This window comes from Apiospora kogelbergensis (assembly GCF_038363985.1).
Source record: "Apiospora kogelbergensis strain CBS 113332 chromosome Unknown utg000009l_segment0_segment0, whole genome shotgun sequence".
NCBI classification, from domain to species: Eukaryota; Fungi; Ascomycota; class Sordariomycetes; order Amphisphaeriales; family Apiosporaceae; genus Apiospora; species Apiospora kogelbergensis.
Genome location: NW_027117426.1, coordinates 2,473,141 through 2,495,353, shown reverse-complemented (window position 1 = coordinate 2,495,353; position 22,213 = coordinate 2,473,141). Strand labels below are relative to the sequence as shown.

The following is a 22,213-nucleotide window of genomic DNA, read 5'->3' as shown; positions in this document are numbered from 1 at the left end:
AGGAGAAAAGGGGGCGGGGGAGAGAAAGAGAGGGAGAGATTGACCGCAGAGGAAATCGAACCCTCTTGCCTTTAATTATAATACTTGCAAGAACACTACCGCTAGACTATACCAAGCCGGTCAAGGGAAAGTCGTATCAATTCGACCTGAAACCCTTAGGAAATAGGATCTACTTCTAGGGGCGTGGAGTGGATGTGCGTAAGTTAGTAATTAGGCTTGGGCAATACCATGGCCGGTTTGCCTTTCGAAGGGGGCAGGAGAGCAGGTAAACGCAGAGATAGTCTTTTCTGCCACAAATCCAAAGGCAAAAACAGCCGCAGAGCCCAAGCAAAGGAGCACCGTTAGCTGAGTAGAGTACTTCAAGTACGGCATTGTTGTGTATAGCCCTGACGTCGTTATAGCAGAGGAGATGTCTTTTGTATGTCGCTGCCGGGGTCATACCGGCAGTTATGTTTAGACACGCAGGATGGCGGCGTGCCCTCTCGTTCTCAATCACACATCCATCACCCCAAAAGAGGCATACGGCAAGTTCGGTGTATGTAAGAACCCTAGCTTTGGTATTCTCGCGCAATCACACAGGGAAAAGGGCTAGTTGGCATCCTACTGCGGTTTGCGTGATAGGTTCAGGAAGAATCCGAGACAACTACCTAAGCATCTACGCAGGGGCACGGAGTAAGGGTGGGAGCAAGGGTAGGAAACGCGCTGGACTCGGTTGACTGGCTAAGTGTGTAGTCTTCGCCCTCCGAAACTGACCTCGGGCCGGTGAGATGCTGAGAAAGCCATGTAGCTTACACCCTACCCGTGCTCAGGGGTAAGGGGGGCGGGTTGCATGCTTCACATGGAACCACGTGCGTTCCTGAGACGGCGAATCGTGGATCGCGGCTATAAGCAGCATGCTACAGGTGTCGCTCACGCTGAAAGTGCAGGCTGCTCTCGCATGGAACATGTGGGCTGAACTTGAACTGGCATGCCTCTTTTTCTCCATCGACGAATGTAGCTACCTTTAACTTGGCCTGTCTCTTGCTCAGCTGTTAAAGGGGACAGAGGCTACACGGCTCTAGAGTGTTCTGGGCACCCGCAGGTGAGGATGTATCGCACAGAAGGGCCAGTCCGAAGACCTCTGGGGTACTAGCCTATGCGCGGCAGCATCCTGCGTAGACATGGAAAGCAGACGAGCTAAGGTCAGGGCCAGAAGGATTATACGAGGGTTTGTTGCATATGGGCATAGACCTTGACGCAGCACCCGGAAGGATTTTCTGGGGACTGACCCTTCATCTCTTTTGCTCTGCAGTTTCACCGCGGTACATCCTGAGCAAGCGCAGGAGGGGGGTTAATGAGGCAGTTCGGAGATGGGCTTGAATCTAGTTCTACGATTTCGGGGTGATGCACATCGTGCCGGAGCCTGATGAGAGTTACATCCTGAAGTCCAGAAGGCAAGGGCCACAAAGGACTTTTACTGTTGTTTAAGTTGAACCAATGAGTACGCGACTAGCACTGCATCTGACGTTCACGGTCCGTATAGAAGCAAGCTCTCCTCGTTGTTTGGGGAACAAAGCCAGGCTTGCACGCATGGTCTTAACAACAGAATGCCATCGGTAAGCTGACGTGTAAAACAGAGATCCGGTCACGCAGGCTCTGTAAGGATTCGTCCCACGCGGTGGTCTCATCCCAAAGAGGCTTTTTGGTGGCATCGATATAGATTCCAAGAGGACCATCATCATCCCTGCTTCGACTATATTGCGCTTTCCCCTCGACGGGGAAAGCTTCGTCCTAGTATGTCTATTTCCTCCTCTCGGTAATGGGCTTATGACAGTCCTACTCACACATGTTCGTAGTGCAACGTATCCAAAGTCGCGATGATAAGGTAGTTTATCCCGACCTTTGGAAAATATATCCACCGAAGATCAATATATCACCATGTATGCCACCAGGGCAGATTCGGGTTGCTCGGTATGTGTTCTCTGTAGGGCCAGAACAACGCGCACTTTACACAGAAAGGATCGGTAGTCGGCCATAATTTCCTTGACAGGAAGGTCGGCATAAGCATGACGTGACTTTTAATCAGTAGGAGCTGGTTGCAGACATTGGCTGGGTAGGAACACGAAGCGCACGCGTGTTGCGGCAAAGGAGAGAGGTGCAAAGATCGTAAGCGGCGTTTGTGGCGGCAATTTAACTGCTACATGTAACATGGCATGGAGACTGCCCCCATGCTACCGTTGGAGCTGTCCCATCCCTGTGTCATGAAGCAGATAATACCTTTATCTGTCGCTTGGCTCAGTGATGTCCAGTAATATTGCCTGAGGCAAGAAACCCTTACCTCAATACTCGACAGGATCATGCATGTGCCTGCTTCAGGGTCACGCAAGCACTTCGACCCTGGGCTTGCATATCGCGAAACCCACCATTGACCACCACCAGGCAAATAACATTCATCTACAGGTACGCTTTTCGATAAAAGACTTTCAGGACACATCCAGATGGGGATGACGTGCACCTCAGGTGACATGGCAATCTAGTAATGCCGGTAAGCTGCAACACAGCAGTGTCCATGGTTTGGTCATCATCTAGGCGCACTCCATCGGAAATGAAACCATCATGATTGATTGGTATATTGGTCTCCGAACGGAGACTACCCCTGAACATCTGTATCAAGAGGATGGTAGATTCTGGCTCAACGAGTATGTCAAACAAGCTGGCCACAACGGACCCGTTGGCCGGAACCGATGAGCAAGGCACTCACCACCTGCATGCCTGGCCACTCCTGCAGAAATGGGGTTTCAGGCTTAACGATCTCACCCAATTGAGGAATAAGATTCGGTGCCAAACTCCTTGGGCTGACCACCCAGCCGCGCTACCTGGAGCGAATGCAGCATGCCACTGCTATTGCACCCATGTCATCGAGAGCGCATTGGACAGAGTATCAGACACCAGTCACTTGCCTGGATCTGCTAGCGGCTCGTGGCAAATTCTTCCCACGTGGCAGGTAGGATCTTCCCGTTGCAACAACTGCAATCACCCTGCTCCTGGTGGAGAATGGCATGTTCGGCCTCGCCAGCTTGGACAAGGTCTCGATGGAGCACCGATGTATGGACGGCATAATGCTGACCCTGCCACTTGAAGGTGTCTTGGTCTTGCGCCTGAATGACAGGTGCTGGATACCAAAAAGCATTGCCCCTTGACACGGGACGGCAGTGCTTGGCCCGATGGGCTACGCTGTCGATGTCGCCATCAATGGCACGCAATGTTTGGGGGAAGGATGCAGAGCAGCACTCTTTTCGTAAGGTCCCCATCAGTAGAGCTCCGCCACGGAGGCTTCCTATAACCAAGGTCCTCACCTTGCAGTGCCGTAAATAGCTCGCTCATTGCAGCGAGCAGAACAAACATTTTGTGAGCTCAGATACGTTTGTAAAGTGCAAAGCCAACCTCTTCAGCACCGGCAGCATAGCCAGCCTGGATCCCCGATGGCAACACAAACTTTATAATGAGACCACTTCGCACATGGCTATCGGACCGAATGGGAGCCATGATATGCTGAGGCAAAATGCTCTCGCCTGAGGAGGTGGGCTAAGCCAGGGCTGGTTTGTGGGTGGTACATGTTGTTGCGGGCGCATGAGGCAAGCAGTCAGCACAAGAGCCAACGGTTCATCGCCAGTCCCCACAGCCTGGTTCGCGCAAGGGATGCTGCCGCACTGGAGAACGGGACGGGAGGGCTGCGCTACAGTAGTAGAATCGGTTCAAGCCCGCAATGGAGACTTGGGGCGGAAGCCCCCAAGGCGAGCTGGGCAGCTTGCGACATCCGGATGGAGCGAAGACGAGGATGCAGAGCGTAGAGTCGAAGAGGCACGCCAGGAACCGTAGGGCGTGGGTTGGACGCTAGACAGCGACACCCACGGAAAAGATGGAGTATGTACTCTGGATCATAGGGGGGCGGTGGTCAAGTGCCGCTTGGCAGGCCACATGGCTTCATGGATGAACGGGTGGATGGAGAGCGAGTGAGGGATAGACGGAAACGGATGGGGTCAGACGGAAAGCCAACCCAGGAAGAAAGAAACAGGTTGAAGGCTGAGTAGCGAACGAGACATGACTGCATGTACCTACCTGCCTACTTCCACGGGCACATCCCGGTGGTGCGTGAGACAATGGGCGCCTAATCTGATGCCACTTGCATCACCAAATACCAGATACGCGCTTGCTATGGAGGCAAGTATGCAACCCAGAAGCAGAGACGTGTCAGCACAGAGCCAAGTAAGACACTCGATGACCGCAGCGTTGAGCTTGAATATTGACTCCAAGCCTCGATGGGAAAGGGGTTTCGGGATACGTGAACGAGTGGTTGTATGAATGTGTGCATGGGAAGAAAGTGCATAGCGAAGTGTTTGTTGTCCAAGACTATTAATAAAATCCTAAGCGCCTGGCACCTGGGTTGTGGCGGGGCAAATTGATCGAGGCTTCCGAATGCAGGAAAACAATAGTGCAGCACCCAGAGAGAGGTCTGATGCATCAGGATAGTGTGATGCATGTACAGTACATTCGGCGCGAACAAGCCATTCGTAATTATAGACCGGCAAGTTGATCAAGAGACACTGTTTGCGTTTCGTTTCATTCGGGGTTTCCTATTGTCGAAATACAAGATATAGGACGGAATCTGACATTGCCGGTGGCCATGTGGTGCGCGCAGCATTCTTCCATTTGTTCCACGCAGCGAGCTAGTCGCCTTGTATGCAGGCCCTGCTGTTGTACGACAACGACGCCGGATACCCACGAGAGTATGGAGAGTATTCGTCGTTTCCCACATCCTCCTTCCTCGCCCCCCTTCCCTTTTAGCCCCCAATGAGCTGTCAAGAGCTGCATCTGATAGCGGTATGTAGTGCCAGATTGACTATGTACGTAGGCCTGTTACCCAGCTTCATGTACCTACTCCAACGCTGGGTTTGCCGAATCGGATCAATTTCTATGTCCTTGCTACTGGTGAATTCAACCCGCTGATGTCTCTGCCAGGCTTCAGTTCCGCCCCCAACCCCCAGAAGACTCGGTTGCGCGGCTAATGGCGCCTAACTGCCGCGATAGGCTCCTTGGGGATCCTAGTCGTCTTCCTTGCCAGAAGCTTGGCCTTTCTTGGATAACTCTATCTCCTTCCCTACATCCTATTCTCCACGTCGATATCGATGTCGTGCTTCAGACATCTTCAACCCAGGTTCGGTCAATGGCGGCAGGGAGACTGACTGCAGTGCTTCCCATGTTATCCCATCTCGGGTGTACCACAATAATCTCACTTTTCTTACTGCCTTCCTAATTGGACGACCTAAATACATGTATAAAAATAGTTGTTTGGTCGCAGTTGTGTATCCAATGACGTTGTCGGAATGCTGTCTAAGCCCCTCCACGCCCAGAGCCACCCACCCACACCCACCACACCGGGACACACACACACACACACACACAACCGTTCTCCAACACACCCTCCCGCTTTGCCGATTCCAGAGAACTGACCCCTGGCCATGCCAAGGGCCCCCTTGTCGCCGTATACCAGCAATGCGGGCCGTACTTGGCAGTTGGACCAAATCATGTCTCTCAAGCTGCGACAGCATGTATGTATGTTACGTATGTGCAGCAACCAAAGGATCTTGGCTGGCCTCGAAGCGATAGACGCACAAAGCGACGGGAAGAAGCGTCCCCTTGGCCCCTAGCCGCTTGCCTGCCTACACATCACAACTCGGTCGCTTTTCCGCCCTACAAGGTTGGCAATGCGGCGGGGCCTCTGGGGCCTTTGGGGCCTCTGGGACGGGTCGAATCAGCTCAATTTCCCTTGCTCTCCTTCGTCCCCAATGAGAGCTGGTCGACCACGATGCAATCTCCATGCTGACATTCTCCGCTCTTCCAAGACAGCGCAGTCTTCTCAGAACGGCACAGTCTTGTGTCATCAAGAAGCACTCAGCATTCTGATTTGCCCGGAATCGCTGCCTGTAATCTCACTCGACTTTTCGACCAAGCGCACCCTATCTTCCTGTCTCTTTGGCTGCTCACAATACAGGGGCTTATTCCAACATGTGTGTTATGTGCTGCATTTGCGCCCGCTCTCTCTTCGCTGCTACCGTCTAAGGCTTGTCACATCTGTCGCGACAAGCATGGCGGTCGCTACCACCACCATTCCTTCATCGCCCTTGTGTCGGATCTGGCTACGGGAGATCTCTCCAGACATATGCAGCTCATAGTAGCCGAGAGACAAAAAGGATCACCAACCTATCCAGCTGCCCGTTAGCCTGCAACCAATCTGTCTTTTTTGCTGGCTGTGCAGACCGGCAATAAGCAACCCGTTCTCTCTCTGGGCGACCCCCGGCTGACAAGGGGGTTTGGGTGCTTGCCCAGGCGCTAGCTGCGCCTTCTGCTGTCTGTAAGACGGCCTGCAGCGGTGGCCGGTTCTCCATTTCGCGTACGGATACTCTGTCGTCAATCAGGCCACGGGGGCTCCAAGGCAACCAAGTCTCGAGGCATCAGGGTGCCTTTCGGGTCCGTCAGCCTATGAGTTTCCCTCTCTCACACCCTTTTTCCTACGCGGGCACTTGACAAATATGAAGTTGGTCTCTGTCCTGCTGTCAGGGCGTCGTCGCAGGCCAATTATCTGAATTTGTATACCTTTTCAGGCTAGTGCCTCTGTTATACAATAGTCTTCTTCTAAAAATGGTACCAAACCCAGTCCGCCGGGTTGGACGTTTCTTTCTGTCCAACCTCGAGTGGGCTGCTCCCTGCCACTGTTTGCTGTGGAGAAATTTACTTCATGGCCCAAAAGTACTCGATAGAGGAACTAAGAAAGTCAAGAAGGTCTGAGTACAGGCGTCTGGTACAGGTTTCCCGAAAGAGACGACACACGACCGCCATGCACTTGTACCCCCGTAAATAGCACCTGCGAAATGAGCCACAGTGGTTGGAAGGATTACTTGCAGTTCGAGTTCGCACCACCCATGTTCCAGCTGACAGGGGTATCTTCTATGCCATGCCCATCGAGGATGTGGGTGATAACGTCTAGTCGAGGATGACAACTTTCCTGCTTCTGCCTCTTTTGTATCCTGCTTCAACTTTCTTTCCCCGTTACCCGCGCCTACTTGGCCCTTTGACGCGTCTCAATATAGTAATTTTGGCGGCTTAGCCCTCCTAAGACTGTCCCGTTCAGGTACATCTCAACTCAACACGGACTCGTTCTCACCCCATACTTACAACCTACCTTTGTCACCATCCGACTGGAAGGCTGAGATACCTACTGCGAAGTCTCCTGTACCAGTCGGTACCCTTGTAACCGAAATCTTACCCTTTCTTGTTAACGGTTATTTTCATCCCCTTCTTAATTTATCGAAGAGGTTGTAGAAAGAGCGGGCTGTGTCAGCAGCCGATTACTAACTTGGGTAAACTGCTTCCATATCAAATCTGCAGCTATGGCTAGACGGGGAGAGAGAGCCAGCCTTAAATTCATAATGGACACTAGTAGTGATGACGATCAACCACTCGGACATATTAATACTAAGGACTCCCCATCCTCTACAAACCGGAGTCGAGACATATATTCGGCCTCAGCCTACGCAAACACCAAGGAACAGGACCAACGACAACCTCCAGACTCTACCAGAAGACCACCGACTCCAGGTCTCTTCACCCTGCCTAATACCGCTGCATCCTCTTCATCGTCATCGCCAGTTTTGACCTCACGGCCTATTCCGGTCGCCGAAGCCAGCAGCTCCGGCGTGGAGGATATGAATTCAATGCATCGTGGATACGGTGGCCCGGGTTCTGGCGCCGCTGGAGGATCGAGTCAACCAAACCGACCCATGTCGGCCCAACCAGAACCACCGGTAAAGTTGACCCCGATCACTGGCCGTGTAAGCAGGGCAAAGAAGGGGGTGCCAGTTCATGTCTGCGAGATTTGTAAACCTCCAAAGGTGAGTACCACTTCTCGCCTCCTAGTTTGGGCAATTCAATCTGACGAGATATCAGACTTTCACACGAGCCGAGCACCTTAGGTGGGTTTACTGGACTCCTCTTCATGACAAGACGGAATTTGCTAAGTGCCATCTAATAGACGCCATCAACTGAGCCACCAGACGCCTGGACACCCGTGTCGGTATCCTGGCTGCGACCGAGCTTTCCACAGAGCTGATTTGCTTGCTCGCCACCAGACCAGACAGTATGCCGAAGAACCCTGGCCTGTTGCCTGAAACATTATCAGTTAACATCGTGTTTAGTGAGCAAGAAGGCGACAGAGCCTCGACAAGCACAGGTGGCAGAGGAGGAGAGGATAGCCGAGCACCGTCTGTCAACTCACCGGATGGCTTTTCAACAAGTCATGCCAGCTCCAGTATGCCCTCCAGTGAATACGCAACACCGTATACAACGACACACAGCCACCAGGGTTCCAGTGGTGACCGTGGAAGTTATCCGCCATCCTCCGGTGGACAGCAAGGACAAGGCGACCGGTCCTATGTCCTCGAATCTTCTGCTCCCCCATATGCCTTCAGGCTCGCCATTTACTGATTTCGCTGCCCCGCGCACGCCTATCTACATCGTCACGGAGGGACTTCCATCGACGACGCAGCACCCAAACTTTGATGTGCCACCAGGCCTGCATTTCGACTCTTCACCTTGGTCCGGCAGCGGTATATCCACCCCATCTGACGGCAATGGCCGCCATTACCGAGGCTATTCCCCCAACTCGGACTTGCCCATGGGAGGCAGCTTTGGCTACACACCAGTCTCCCCCGGCGATACCTTCGACATGCCCGTGGCACATCCATTTGGCCCTACCTGGCTCCCTTCGCCTCACAGTCATCCCTATAGTCAAGTGATTGACCCCAGTCTTTCGTCGTTTCCCGAAGACATCTACGACCCTACAGCCCACCACCAAAATTTCACTTCAGTTCGTAGTCCGACCCCACCGAACGTGTCGTCACCCGTACATTCGGCTGAATCTTTAGTCACCCTTGCTCCAGCAATTCCAGACGCGCAGGCAATGGTAAGTCGCCACAAGGACTTGGCATTTTCGGGGATCCTCCATGGCCCGGCCTTCCTGACGGCCCTTACCTTGCCCCGTCCGACTCGGGACGCAATCCCTGCGTTCCTCGACATATACTGGAAGCGCTTCGACGTTCTTTTCCCACTTGTGCACCGACAGAGTTTTGAAGCCGCGCCGAATGATGTGCTGCGATGTGCCATGGCCGCTGTGGCCACGCAGTTTCTTGACGGCAAGGATGATCGCAGCCATGGCTATATATTGCATGATATCGTATCTCAAGAAGTCAAACGTGTAAGTGCTGCTCCGCAACGTCGTGCCAACACCTCGGCCCCGGGTTCTAAACAACTCTCCCAGGCGCCGCAATGGAACGTTCAGATCATGCAAGCGATCCTCCTACACGAATTCTTTGCTCGGTTCAGAGGTAGGAAAGGAGCGGTTCGACCCTCGGAGCGCTTCCAGAACCTATACTCAAGAGTGAGTTCTCTGACTTCTCCTATATCTATCTTTGATTCCGTTACATACTCTCTTTTTCAGGATCATCTTTTCAGTCTTGTTCTTCTTTCTCCCGTCTCGCAATGGCACCCATACTCAACGTCTCCCTTGCAGGTCGCCAGTCCTCAAGTCCCAGACCCCATGTTTGGCTCACCTACTCCTGCCACCACCCCTGAAGACCGCTGGGTCGAATGGGTCGAAGCGGAAGCTCGCCGCCGGATGCTTGCCGCGTGCTTTGTCCTGGACGTGCATACCACCATGTACCACCAACTGCCCCTCGTACATCGCTTTAATACACCCTGCCCTCCAATCCCCTTGACTGCGGCTAGCAAAGACCTCTGGACCGCCCGGTCTGCCGGGGATTGGGAGGCCATTGGTGCTGCTGGCTGGCTGAATACTGAACCATGTGTTCTCTCGGACCACGCCGTGAGTGTCGAGAAATTAGCTTCCGCCCCGCCAATGGATAACGCCATCTACCTCGCCTCGGAGGCTCTGCGCCTTCCTCGATCAGACAACCCTACAGGCCTTGATCGTTCAAAGACGATCGACCCCTCGGTGACTGGGCGCATCTCCCATTACTTCGGCGATTCACCTACTGCCAACACGTACCTTGCCATTCACTATACCCCTCTACATGACCTTCTCGCAGTCTCTGGCGAATCCTGGCTATTTGCCCGCAAGATCACCGGCCCCAGAGACTATTTACAACACCAAAACATGCTCAAGGCCTGGAATGGCAGCATGCAATCCGCTGCCGCAACTAGATTTGCTGCGAAGGCCCTTGTTGCCTTCCTGGATAATGGTAATGATTACGACGACAACGATAATTTCAATCACGATGATGGAAACGCTGCATCGTACACACCCAGCCAGACTTCGGCCAGAACTCCCCACTCGGCAATGCCTTCGTACTTGGAATGGAACAAAAACGACATCTCAGACCAATGGGCACTCTATGTCAACGCCCTCATCTGCTGGGCCTTTGGCAACCCACACAGCCGTGCTACGAACAAAACGGCGATGTCTGCCCCTACAACCGCAAGCAACCCAAACACTCGAGCTTCTGAGAATGCTATCAATGCCTCAAAGGAGGTTCGACAGAGCGAGGCGGCGGCGTTGACATGGTTACGTACAATTGCAGGTCTTCCACGAGCAGAAGATGTCCTCGCCTTCCGTGGCCAACGGCACGATGCCATCGCCGTTGTGGCCATGGTCCGACGCAGGCTGCAGGCAGAGGCAGCCATCGGCGGCAAGAGCAAATTGCTTGTCGACAGCTGCACTGTTCTCAGCCGACTCGAAGAGGCTGCCACTCGAGCCTAAACATCTAATTCGTCGCGGGGCCCACCATTGGATACTCTTTTGCTTCTATTGCCGGTTTGCTTGCCATCTTTTGTCACTCTTTGGTATTATGAGACGGTCTCTTCAACTACTTTCTTGGTCGATTTCGAGCTAGTTCATCCTTTTCTGCGGCGTGCGCGAACGAAAACGAAACCCTCTCTTCTTTGCAATACAACTCAGCTGGATAGATATAGATGCATGGTACTGGGGTACGTGTGGCATTGGTCCTTTGGAGGAAAATGGTGCATGGGAGCGAGCGAGCGAGCGGTCTGTTTCCTTTTCTTCCCCTTTCATGTTTCAATCACCGACCTTTTCTTATACATTTTCCTTTTCTTTCTGGGCGGGAGAATTGGCGATACACGGCCTGTATGATCTACGATACATTTCCTTTCATCATGTTCTTTCCCTTTACTTCTGTACTGCATTTTTCTGCATTGGGCTTGGAAGGGCGAAGATGGGGAGGCATCGGTCAGCGGCGGCGCGTGGGAACTTCTTTTCATATGGGGGAGGCCTATTGGAGAGGTCCTTGGCGATGGCGTTTCTGGTGGTTGATTCTTTTTTCTCCCTGGTGTTTATTTCTTACTTTTTATTCGGGGGATTATCTTGGTTTCCTCTTTCTTCTCAATGTCAGACTCTCGCTCATTTATTTGGTCTTTGCTTCATCATCATTTTGTTTCGAGGCACGGAACTGAAGCTGCTCTCACGAGGAAATATGATTACGAACTGGACGTTTGCATACAAATACGGTGGTGTGTTTTGATACTAGAGATTTTGATTTCTCTCATTCAACCAAGAAGAAAAGGAGTTCGTTCATCTTTGATCCTGACCATTAAGCGCCATTGCAATTTCTCCACCTGAGCGCCGAAAAGTAAAATTCACACGACGGTGGGTTGAGGCGGCACCGAAAGCGTCTTAAGTTGAGCGGGACGTTTAACCAGCCACGTGGGAGAGGGCATTTGGGCGTAGACCGACTCTATTACTAAGGCCTGATACACTTGACTCTGACATGACGTTTGATGGGAAAGTTAATTGGGAATTGATTAGGTAGTCAGTTGTCGTGCTCTTGAAATCACTCTGGGGCAATCAGCAATGGACCCGATGCTACGGGGTTAGGACCAGCGGCTGACCTTTTGGTTTCAGGTTAGGTGAAGTATGTCGTCAAAAGTTTATCGTGCTCAGACTGACCGAGACCGATCATATCCTGACGAGGGCGGCTAGGCCAACCATGACGAACCCTGCTGAGCTGGACGCAGCCGATGTGACTCAAGCATACATGCGGTGTAAGAAGCGAGCATGGATACTGCCACGATCACGATCGCGATCGCAGCCACTGTTGGCGTGTCGTCGGGATAGGAAATGTCAAATAAAATGCGGCAGGACGGGCAGTTGTACATAATGCAGGTGTGGCCCCAGCCACCTTATCTTCATGTATATCCGTCTCTATCAAATGGCATTGGCGGTTGGACTTCGACAGGAACAAAGACATGACATGACGTAGCAGCTGCTGTGTGCCCCGCAATCCCGACTGACTTGGATGCCCAAATACCCGATTAGTATTGGAAAGAAAACTCACATTAGTGATTGACGAAGGCTGGTGGCTGGCAGCTGGAATGGGCGTTAGTTGATGGCCATTACTGGCCTGTCTGTCGCTAACAAGGACATACATAATAGGATAGCACTCGCTCGCTCACTACCGCCGCACTAACAACAGTTATGCTTGCCGTTAGCCAGCGCCTGCAGCCACCAGCCACGCCGCGGTTCCTTGTCGCCCAGGTCGGTCGGTTCCTGGATGCTGGTGGTTGGGTTGCTATCAGTTGTTGCTCACCGACTCGCCGGCAACATGTGTGTACAACGTGTGTGTACAACGTGTGTGTGTATATCCACCAGTATGCACCTCTGCTACCTGGATACCTGGATCATGCTTTACCGACGATCAGGGCTTCTCAAGAGGCATGAAGAATCACAGGCGAAACGAACGGGCTTCTCTGAAGACGGCGGGTGTGTGCTGCCTTTCTATCTTCACGTACTCCGTAATCTCTTGCCGACCGTGCCGGACGTGCCATCCAATCCACGGTGCAGAAGTCGCTGTCTGGTCTGCCTCCGATGGAATGACTGCCTGCTGCATGTGGTTCATTTCGGGGTGCCTAAGTAATCTGACGACCACACACCACTGTATCCCAGTCGCTCCCTGGGAGGCTAGCTGCTAGGCCCGCAGAAGCCGCCAAGTGAACCGAGAATGAGGTTAGGTTAGGTACAGTAGCCAGCAGCAGCAGCAGCAGCAGCAGCCCCCAGCAGCAGTGGCAGCAGTTCTAGCAGCCCCCAGCAGCGGTGCAGTAGCTAGAGTAGGTAGGTCGAAAGGGAGACGAGAGATTAGAGAGCTCCAGCTCCCCAAAATTTGTGAAGCTCCAGCTCCAGCTCCCGCTTCCGCTTTCTTTTCTCTTATCGTCCTTCAATCAATCAATAAATTTGATCCCCAACGACCCCATCTTGCGCCCGCCCCCGAAGAGAGCGACGACATCCTTTGCGACCGATCGAAGAAAGAGTTATTGAGAAAAGGAACATTGGGCTCATCCTTCTTCCCTTGCCAGCTCGATACATCACAAACACCGCCGACATGGGCAGCTTTCTTTTCAAGTGGTAAGCCATCCACATGCGCCCGCGCGCGCATTTGTCTTTTTCTCTTCTAATCTACCCATCCCCATCTCTCTCCCCGCCCTCGAGCATGGAGCGCAACGGGATGCCATGATATTCCCTCTGCTACTACAGTGCGCGCGAGCACTCATCATGGTCCACCATCTATCAAAGTGCCCGTTCTGAGATGCCGCGACTGAAGGTGTATGCGCCACCTCTTGGTTGTTAGGCTTATCTGAAAAGTCTGACCTACAACGGATCAAGAGAGTTTGGTACCCTTCGAGCACGCGCATTACGACGACACAGACCCCAGGTCGCTGCTTCTTGCTGCACCATCAAGTTTCGGAAAGTCTGGCTGACAAGACCTCCTCTTCTTTAGGGAGCATCCTGCTTCTGAAGTCTACGTAACCGGCACCTTTGATGGATGGAAGAAGACGGAAAAGCTCGACAAGGTCGGCAACCACTTTGAGAAGCTGGTCAAGCTCGAAGACGCTTCGCAAAAGATCGACTACAAGGTTCGTAGCCAGCATTCATATGTGATGTCTGCACATATCCTCTCGCGACCCAAGCAACATCGCATCGGACACTCTACCCGCATACTGCCGCCTTCGTACCTGCGTCGCGCAAAGTTGCCGGAAGTCACGGAGTGATATGCACACTTTGTCACTTATTCAGCAGCTCGGAGGTGCCACCAGAAAGCCGTCAGCCCTATCAGTGATGGATGCTGAGCCAACAAGTCCCGGTTGCCAAAGCTGACGCGGCTGTTTTGGTGCTGCGTGGCGCGCGACAACTGGCTTCGCAAGGATACTCCATTCCAGCATCTCTCTCTCTATCTCTCTTTTTGTTGGTTATACGTCCGTCTCTGGCTTTCCACCCACGTTGCGCCTCAGTAGGCTGCATCTTGTCCCCTTTTATGCATGCTTTGGCTGCCAATCGCAAGCGGGCGGATACTTCGCCCGTGATACATGACGTTAGGCAGATCGTGCAACGTTTCTTATGGACCGCATGCCAATTTTGGGCCTTCTCCCAGCTTGGGGATTTGCAGCGGTGCAGCAGTGTTGCTGATAGGTCAATGGGAAGCCGGTAGCCCAGAAACTTGAACAAGGATTCGAGGATCATGTGCGAAGCAGGGCAGATCAATAATCAATCGACGGACTGGGAGACTAGTCCGGCGATGGGTGACAAGGAACCTTGGTCTTTTCGTGAGCGCACGGTCTGGGGACAGGCACCGCCCACCCCTACCAGGATGACGGAAATACCGTCATAGCTTGCCAATTTCTCGGCCCTGATAGTCCTGGTTGTTATAGGGCATTGGAACACGAGGGGCAGCAGCTGCAAATGACGCAGTCCTCTCCTCTCTGTGCACACCCATGTCAACTTCCAAGCACCAAGCAGCAAGCGTCGTTTGACTTCTCGTACCCCCCGGTCATTCCAGATCATCGCCTAGCTGCGGCGTGTTTGTTGTGATTACTTTTGGCCAGCTAGGGTGGGCAGTTGGCAGTGTCATTTCTTTCCCTCGCGCAATCATTTCCGCCCAGGGCCCTGTTTCTTTATTCGTTCCTCAAGTTCCTCGAAATAAACCGCACTCTGTCTCAGACACCACCAACTCATTCCAACACTTCACGTTTTTTCTTTCCTCAATATTCGAATAGGATACCCTGAGTGTCTTACCGCTATATAATATATCACCGAAGCAAAAGTCGGACGGTTTCGACTAAACTAACCATCGCACCACATCAAAACAGTTCGTTGTCGACGGCGAGTGGACTACCGACCACACTGCGCCTAAAGAGACCGACGCAAGCGGGAACGAAAACAACGTACTCACCACGGAACGCATCATCAAGGAAGCACCAGCAACCACCGCCATGATGAGCTCAGCTGCCCCCGGATCAACAACGGCGGCTCTCGCCGGCAATGCGCCAATGGAGAAGAAGGAGGGGAGCTCCGAATCTATCCCGGGTACTTTCCCCGAGACGCCTGCTGTCGACTCTGGCAACCAGGAGTTCAGCGTCAACCCCATGCCTGCCGTACCCGGCGCTGTCAATCCCGTACAGCTCGCACCGGGCGAGAAAATCCCAGACCACTTGGCTAGCGGAAGCACTGCTGCTACCGACAACGTGGATTTGGACCCCAAGTCTTACATGACCCCCGATGAAGGTGAGATTTCACAGAGTTGACTTCGTAGGCCATGCATGGTACTAATGGTTCATAGTTGCCGCCGCCGCTTTCCTGTCTTCTGCTGCCCCCGCTTCTACCACTGCTGCCTTGGCTGCAGAGGCTCCCCCTGGAGAACCCCTTGGAGGTGAACAAGGTGCCTGCCGTCGTAAAGGAAAGCCAAGAGAAAGCGCACGCCGCCCCCGAGGCAAGCGCCAACCCGACAGAGGTAAAGGAGAAGGCCAACCTCGAGGAAGAATTGCTACAAAAAAGTCGAGGAGGCTCCATCGACATCTGAGGGCACTGCTGGCAAGGGCACCGAGAAAACGGAGCACACCGTCAGCGCTGAAGAAGCCGCTGCTTCCGTCGCCGCAGCTGCGACCGCCCTTGGTGGTGCCGCACTAGCGGGAGCCATCGTCGCCAAAGATATAGCAGCTGAGAAGGCCTCGGCCGCCGCAGCTACTGCGCAGGCGAGCGCCACGGAGGCTGCCACCCAGCTGCCAGATTCCGTTAAGGAAATTCTACCTGAGCCCGTCCAGTCTGCCATCGGCCAAGCCTCCAAGGAACAGACGCTTGCTCAGGAGAAGACCATTCTGGAGGTCTCCCCTTCGGTACCAGTTGAGGTGAAGCAGTCGATTGCTGAGTCTGGCGAGAGCCCCGAGGCTGCCGCCAGCACACTCGCTGTCGCAGAGAAGAAGGTTATGGAGGCTGAACTTCTGCAGGAGGTGAAGCCCACTGAGAAGGCTGCTGAGAAGGCCGTCGAGACATTGGAGCCGGCGCAGACAGACGTGTCTGACAAGGCCATCGTCGTACCGGTTATCGAGGAGCCCAAGCAGACCACGGCTGAGGTACCGCAGAGCACTGATAGTGCGCTGGATAACGCTGCTGTTGCGCCTGTCGCGCCCGTTGCACCTGAGTCGACGGATGCCAGCACTGCCGCTGCTACCGCGAACGGATCCGAAGCTCAAACGGCTGCTGCGATCGACCCTACTACTACGGCTAAACCTGCGACCGAGGCCGCCGCCTCGACCGAGTCTACCACCCCAGCCCAGACTGAATCAGCCACCGACAAGACAGCGGAGAGCGCTGACAAGGCAGCGGACAGCACTGACAAGACATCGGAGAGTGCCAACGGTTCCGCCACCACGGAAAAGAAGAAGAAGAACCGACTCAGCACCTTCTTCCAGAAGCTCAAGCCCAAGAAGTCGACCTAGAAATTGTGTATTCGGCTGGTGCTTAGTTTCGTGGTACTTCGCTTCATATGGTACGAGAAGTCCTAGATTAGTCTTTTGATAGTTTTATGATTCCCCGTCTCGTGTCTTTGTATAGGCAGAGCAATTGAGATTTGTTCAGGATTCGTTCGCCAGATCTCTTGTGTGTAACGTGGTCATGTAAGTAACCGTGTTATCACGGGAGTTTTTATGTGTTCCTATATGTGAAATTGATTCTCCCAAATCGACTCCTCGCAGCGACACCTTCTGATGCGGTGCACTAGACTATATCATCTAGCTCAGGGGAGGCATTAGCCAGACTTATGAAGGCGGTGACACCGGCGACAGAGATTCAAGTCGTTGTAAGTGCACTCAGGCCAAGCAAGGGCCCGGATAGCACCACCGAGGACTTGGTCGGACATCACGATGTTAAAGTTGGTTTAGTATTTTAACCTGGCAAGTGCTTATTCCAGCGTGTACAGTCTATATCCAGTGCGAACAATTGAATAAGAATTAAGACATAAGGAAATGAAGAGATAAAAATAGGAAAAAGGAAAAAAGACAATATTTCTTAATGGCATTGTAACCATTGAAAATTAAAAAAGCAGGTCAATGCGAGAATCGAACTCGCGTCTCGGGAAGAATTGATTTTGATGTGGTCAAAATCCCACGTGCTAACCCCTACACTAATCGACCTGTGAGACTGATGGATCATGCAGTTGCCTGCTGATCTTCGGAGACAAATGGTCGTTAACGCGGTATATACCCGTGGCTTACACCATGCTATACATCACTACTACTACCCCTCTCTCACTCCAACCCTAGAGGTTGATGCCGTGATGACTATCACTTCCACTACATAAGTTCCAAGGTTACTAGCCAGCTCATACGCATTATTAGGTGTAATGTTGACGCCAAACGTGTACCTCAACTGCTCGTAATCTTTTAGTATCCATGGATGAGTCTGCTATGATAGATTTGCAACCGGTCCTGACAAACAGGTAGGAAGGGACCTCTGCCATTCCTCGGTCACGGCAAGTGAAGTCGGTGAACTGCATCTACGTGCTCGCTAAACTTAACAGATCACTTAGGCATGCATGGGGGTCAAACATTGTTGTGTATGCCCCTGCCATCTATAGACCGACGGACAAATTTCGGTGTTCACAGATCTTTCGATAGAAGACGCATGGGAATCCGAGACACCTGCTCAACGGAAAACAGATTTCGGGATCGTCAACACAAATCCGATGTGTTGCTACGAACATGCAACGACTCATCCCACAAGCATCTAGAAAGGAATTGGTTCGGTATCTCCGTTGCAGAATGAGTGAGTGGGACGGTGTTATTACCAGAGGGGGGCGAAACAAGACTCCGCTCAACAATTAACGAATGGCTGGCTGTACATAGGCTCTTCGGCCTACTGGCTCGGCCTCTCTTCGTCTGTGAACCATTCCTCCAACACGCCATTGAACCAGGCAGTTCGCTCCAATATCGGCGCATGCCCCATCCCCTCGACCACCATCCACCTGGCCGGCCGCAGTTCCGCCATCAGGATCCGCCCAAGATCTACCGGCATCATGCCGTCCGCATCGCCATGCAGCACCAGAACCCGCTCCCGGCCCACCTCGTCGCCCAGGTGCCGCAGCTGCTCCGCGCCCAGGGAGTGGCGGGCCGCCGCGAGCACCTGCATCCATTGCCCTGTCCGCGTGACGTGGCTCGCGCGGTGCTTCGCGATCTCTCCCGCGGCCCAGCGCTCGTAGTTGGTGCCGAACCTCGGCATTTGTGGACTGGAGCTGGGGAGGCGGCCTTGATGCTCCGGGCCCCCTGGCCCCCTCGCCTTCGTTCACCGCTGATGGTGATGATGATGATGATGTTGTTGTTGTTGCTTCTACAATGTCGTCGTCCTCCGGCGACGCAGCGAGCCATGCCTCCGGGAAGCATTCCCGTGCGACCTCTCGGACGTCCGTTTCCAACGACTTGGGGGCCGCCATGCCCCATACACGGCCTAGGTCCTCCACCCACGAACCCGTCCTCTCGAAGCGGGGCATCGTGGACCAAAGGGCGAGGCGGGCGATGCAGGCGGGCGCCTGGCGGGCGACCTCCTGTGCGATCATTCCGCCCAGGCTGCCGCCGCCGACGTGCAGCGACCGGGGCGCGGTCCAGCCCACGTGGTCCGCAACGTCGAGCAGGTCCCGCGCCAGGCCGGACGTTGTGTAGCCCGCGAGATGGAACGGCTTGTCCGAGGCGCCGACGCCGCGGTTATCGACCAGCAGGACCGAGTAACGGTCCCCGCGCACGTGGCCGAAGTGGTAGGTCTGGCGCTGCCAGTCGGCCCTGGTTACGCCCAGGCCCCCTATGAGCTGGAACCATGGGCAATATCGCCCATGTTTTTGTCAGTATTTTACCTGGTGATATGGATGCATGGGTTGATGGACAGGTTGATGGACTCATTGATGGAGACGGACAAGACAATAGCATCGGGATGTGATACCCCAAGAAGAATGCCGGAATGTTGTTGGCGAGGCAAAAGCAGAAACGTACCACCACCTTGATCGGACCGTTACCGTGGATCTCCCAACTGATGTTGTAGGGCCGCCTCTCGTAGCGCCCACTGGCAGGAGCCCGCTCTGGTTCGGCCTGAGCTTCCAGACTGCCGTCTCGAAAGCCGGGTGGCGTGTGATCTGGGCGATTGTTGGGAACCGCATCGTTCAAAACTCGTACCAGTTGCACAAATTATGCCAACCAAGTCCCTTATTTCCCCCTTTTCCTTTCTCTTCGTCGATGCGATTGGCACGCATGAACACGAGTATAGGCAAAACAGATAGCCGCGGCTTCGGCGGCGTACGTCAGAGCAGACAACATCAGCATTTTCGTGGGCTTTTTGCATCGTACGACTAAATGTCGCCAAATGTCAGCCTGCGCCAAGCGCCGGAGGTAGTAAGCAGACCCGGCGGCGGGCCAACTTGGTCCCAGTCTGTCAAATTATCCCGAACTCCCCTCAGGGTAGGAGGCAATTAAGACTGTGGCATGGTGGCAGTGATGATGTTGTTACCATCTTGGCCTTTGCTTCTTGAGTAGTATAACTGAAAGGTTATGTATGTCGAGGGAGCAATCGAGATTGGGGAAACAGATCAGTTGACCGCAGCCTTAGAATTGGCCCTACAATCACTTCGACAACCCCAATAATAGAGACGTATGTATGGGATATAGGAGACATTCATTCATACGTAGGCAAGTGGACAAACATATTTGAAGTGGTGTAAGCTACTGGTCGACTTCCACTCCGGTTCATATACAACAAGGACAGACCAATAACATAAACAGCAATTAGAACCACCTATCCAGCATAGGACTAAAAAAAGAAGATGCCTAATCTCAGGTCGGGAACAGAGAGAACAGAGAGAACAGCAAAAACGAACCGACGCCTGCAGGATTCGAACCTGCGCTCCCGAAGGAAATAGATGCCTAGAATCGGAGATTCAATTCTAGTCTATCGCATTAGACCACTCTGCCAAAGCGCCCCGTTGTTGATGTAGAGCCAACCGTTATCCAATACTGAGTATTGTGCTGCGTTGGTGGGCGGGCCACGGGGCGATCTATAGGTTTGTTAGGGGGCTAGGCACCGATCGGGTCACTGGGGGAGGTCGGTGCAGCCAGCCGTTGGGCTTGCCCCTCATATGGTCCTGCACAAAATTTCTTATTTCTTTGAGGACGGCCTACCCACTTCCCTTTCGGACTTTCGGCATCAGGCTGGATGCAGCTGCAACGCCCGGGACCGGCTTTTTCACAGGCAACAGGGTCGATTCTGGCCTGCCGTCAATCAAGCAGCGCATGAATTCGCTAGTATAGCTTCCCGTTCTGACATCCTCCTGCCCACTTGTTCTTATCTTTTGTGAAACCCGACGCTCAGATGGTCGAGGCGGGAGGAGGGGCACATCTGCACTCCTCGGCGTGCTGAGGTTGGAATACAACCGAGCGCAAGATAGAGAGAAAGTGAGCGATTTCTCTCCAACTCCTCACCGCCCTGTTTGCTTGCCTCTGTTTGCGTAAATCCGAGTCTTATCACTATGTAGATACGTGTACTCTTGGGGATAAAGTTCACCGATAGGGGTATGGAAACATTGGAGGCGAGGTGTTGAAACAATCTGCCAGATTCGTTGTACGTTGCGCTGTTCTGTGTCCAGAATAGGAAGCCTCTGGCCCTTCCATGTAACCTATTTACATGCCCTCCATGTCGCCAAGAGGCCAAGGCAACCTGGGGAACGCCCCAATGCTTGTATTTTACGTCAGCAGCCTTTGATTTACTGACGATCTCAAGCAAACGTGGTACCACGATGTAATTGCAAGCCGCGCTCGACTAATAATATCCAGATGTGGCTCTCCAAAGGGCATGCCCCTGTTCGGGAAGAATATTTACCCTCGTGCTTCACCCGGCTTGTACCAATCGAACGAGGCCATCACAGCAGGCCATCCCTTCTTCCGTCTAGTCATCCAAATATCAACCTTTCCCTCCGACACTAGCTGGTCTTGGTGGCCAGTCTATGCAACCAGCTTGGTAGTATCGGTGGCGTTTTCATGCACGAGCAGGTGAAGGGCAGAACAGTTTCGCGCCCAGTGTGTTTCGTACGACCCTAGGCCGTTGACTCAGGACTCTACACGTCTGTCTACACCCCGAGCTCAGCTCGAGGCGGCTGGTAGACCTACGAAGATGGGGTGTTGCTGGTCGTGCCGTTTTCCAAAACGGGTCCGACGAACGGATGTAGTGGGTAAAAAATAATAATACGAGTGACAAGGACAATTGCTCAGATCTTGCGCTACTGCACCTGCCAATCTAGTGGGTGCTGCATAGCCAGAGGCAAGCAGCAAGAGGTAGTACAGAATAGCTAGCCTCGGACGAACACCGACCCTATTGACGATGCTATGCAGGCCTATGTGCCAGCCTGCCAACGTAGTCGCGATTAGATGCAATGCTGCATACAGTCGACTAGACCAGAGCTGGCTCGGTTCATCCAAAAAAGACGCGAGCTGCCGGTTGTTATGCAAGTTAGGTATCTAGTATGCATGCAGGTACCCAGTCGACGGGCTGTAGCCTAGCCGGCAGGATGGCATCACCTTATCCATCTGAACGGATCTCCGGCAACACGACTTTCCAGCGCCATTAGGCCCGAAAGTTGGAAGGGGAGACGGGCACTCGCCTCGTAGCCAAACAGCGAGACGGGGACGGCTAGACGGGTTCTGGACGGGGGCAGGCAGTAGGTGCGATTTCACTAATGCTAGTGGCGGGCCCAAGGAAAGCACCGGCCTACTTGTATGTGTATGTATGCATGTGTACACAAGTTGGATTGGTAATTTGGTCACTTCAATTCATCCAGTACTTGGTCAACAC

At 53.3% G+C, this 22,213-nt stretch overlaps 4 protein-coding genes across 4 annotated transcripts; 2 read left to right on the top strand and 2 right to left on the bottom strand.

The window, feature by feature from the left end:
* Positions 1-2,948: 2,948 nt before the first annotated feature.
* On the bottom strand, positions 2,949-3,525 carry PG998_013874 (uncharacterized protein; the record flags this gene model as incomplete). The annotated part of the gene is made up of 2 exons (XM_066880690.1): positions 2,949-3,316; positions 3,402-3,525. 2 exons carry the CDS (start codon positions 3,523-3,525, stop codon positions 2,949-2,951), a joined length of 492 nt encoding a protein of 163 aa, XP_066724829.1.
* A 3,941-nt stretch (positions 3,526-7,466) lies between these two features.
* PG998_013873 (uncharacterized protein) lies at positions 7,467-10,810 on the top strand (the record flags this gene model as incomplete). The annotated part of the gene is made up of 4 exons (XM_066880689.1): positions 7,467-7,928; positions 7,954-8,009; positions 8,091-8,297; positions 8,398-10,810. 4 exons carry the CDS (start codon positions 7,467-7,469, stop codon positions 10,808-10,810), a joined length of 3,138 nt encoding a protein of 1,045 aa, XP_066724828.1.
* Positions 10,811-13,442: 2,632 nt separating this feature from the next.
* PG998_013872 (uncharacterized protein) lies at positions 13,443-16,830 on the top strand (the record flags this gene model as incomplete). The annotated part of the gene is made up of 5 exons (XM_066880688.1): positions 13,443-13,465; positions 13,839-13,974; positions 15,205-15,619; positions 15,675-15,845; positions 15,890-16,830. 5 exons carry the CDS (start codon positions 13,443-13,445, stop codon positions 16,828-16,830), a joined length of 1,686 nt encoding a protein of 561 aa, XP_066724827.1.
* Positions 16,831-18,244: 1,414 nt separating this feature from the next.
* On the bottom strand, positions 18,245-19,695 carry PG998_013871 (alpha/beta hydrolase fold; the record flags this gene model as incomplete). The annotated part of the gene is made up of 4 exons (XM_066880687.1): positions 18,245-18,664; positions 18,720-19,187; positions 19,369-19,508; positions 19,647-19,695. 4 exons carry the CDS (start codon positions 19,693-19,695, stop codon positions 18,245-18,247), a joined length of 1,077 nt encoding a protein of 358 aa, XP_066724826.1.
* Positions 19,696-22,213: the final 2,518 nt, after the last annotated feature.